The 1,068-nt window shown below is 57.3% G+C and overlaps 1 protein-coding gene across 1 annotated transcript in view; it reads right to left on the reverse strand.

The window, feature by feature from the left end:
- The window catches only part of CACNA2D2 (calcium channel, voltage-dependent, alpha 2/delta subunit 2), a gene marked incomplete at both ends in the record, with an annotated part of 21,641 nt that extends 21,495 nt beyond the window's left edge, over positions 1 to 146 (reverse strand). Inside the window, one exon of the mRNA XM_009876461.1 lies at positions 83 to 146. Within this exon, the coding sequence (XP_009874763.1) occupies positions 83 to 146 (64 nt within the window). The remainder of the gene's footprint in view (positions 1 to 82) is intronic.
- Between the last annotated feature and the right edge of the window lie 922 nt (positions 147 to 1,068).

A 1,068-nucleotide genomic window follows, 5' to 3' on the forward strand; every position in this document is an offset into this window, starting at 1 on the left:
CTCGCCGGTATGGTCGTGGTGGTGGGACAGCCCTGGCAAGGATCTCAGTACCCAGCCGGGACGGAGCAGGGATGGTACTCACATATTCAGTGTCAGCCTTGGAGTCATAGTACTCAATATCTTCCTCCTGCAGAGAAAAGGGAGAGCTGTGTTAGTGCTGGGCAGGGACAAAGATGGTGGAGGCATCCCTCCCCTTTAGTCGTCCCCTCAGCATCTCCATCATGCTGCTGGCAGCCACCACATTGCTGGGGACCAAAACTTGGCCACCCCTGGGACGGGGCCAGGACCCTACAACCCCTCCATCTGCCCCCCAAGGATTGGCCATAGCCTGCCATGCTTCCTTCCACTCATGGCTGCCTCTAAGCTGCAGCAGCATGGGGCCATGTGCAGCCTCCGTCACGGCCAAACAGCCCCACGAAGGTGCCACCAATGTCACCATGGCCTCTGCGCTGTCACTGGCTGTGAGGCTGCACTGTGTCCCTGCACCCAGGACATGTTGGTCCCATTGCAAACGTCAGGAGCCGCAGCAGAGCCCGGGACAGGCAGCGGGGCAGGCAGCGGCCGTGATGGGAGCTCCCCTCCCCACATGATACTAACAGGGAGAAGAGCGGCCTTGCTTCCACGGAGAAACACATGTTATTAATCTAGGGTAGTTAGAGCCTATTTAGGCAGAAAGGTCCGCTTGGATTCCTCTTCCCCACATGTCAGAACACAAGGCAGCTGATAAAATTCCTAAAGAGGCAATTCGGAGAGCAGCAATGCTGTCACAACAGCATTTCGTGCGCCATCAGAAGGGGTAATTAAAGGGCACTTGGAGACTCTTCTCCGCGTGCCGGGACGTGAGCACGATGCCGGCGCACCGACAGCCGTCGCGGTGTGAACATGTCTGCCACTCAATCAGCCGTCAGCAGCTGCTGTGCAATACCCACCCTCCTCCCGGCATGCACAGGCAGCGCTTTGGGATGATTATTCCCGTTATTATTTAATGAGGAAAGCGATCTGGGTCCAGAGCAGAAACCCAGCCAGAACCTTAATGGTGCTGACTGCAGCCCCATCCTCCCCATTCCT

Source organism: Apaloderma vittatum, unplaced genomic scaffold (genome assembly GCF_000703405.1).
Source record: "Apaloderma vittatum isolate BGI_N311 unplaced genomic scaffold, ASM70340v1 scaffold25629, whole genome shotgun sequence".
Lineage (NCBI taxonomy): Eukaryota > Metazoa > Chordata > Aves > Trogoniformes > Trogonidae > Apaloderma > Apaloderma vittatum.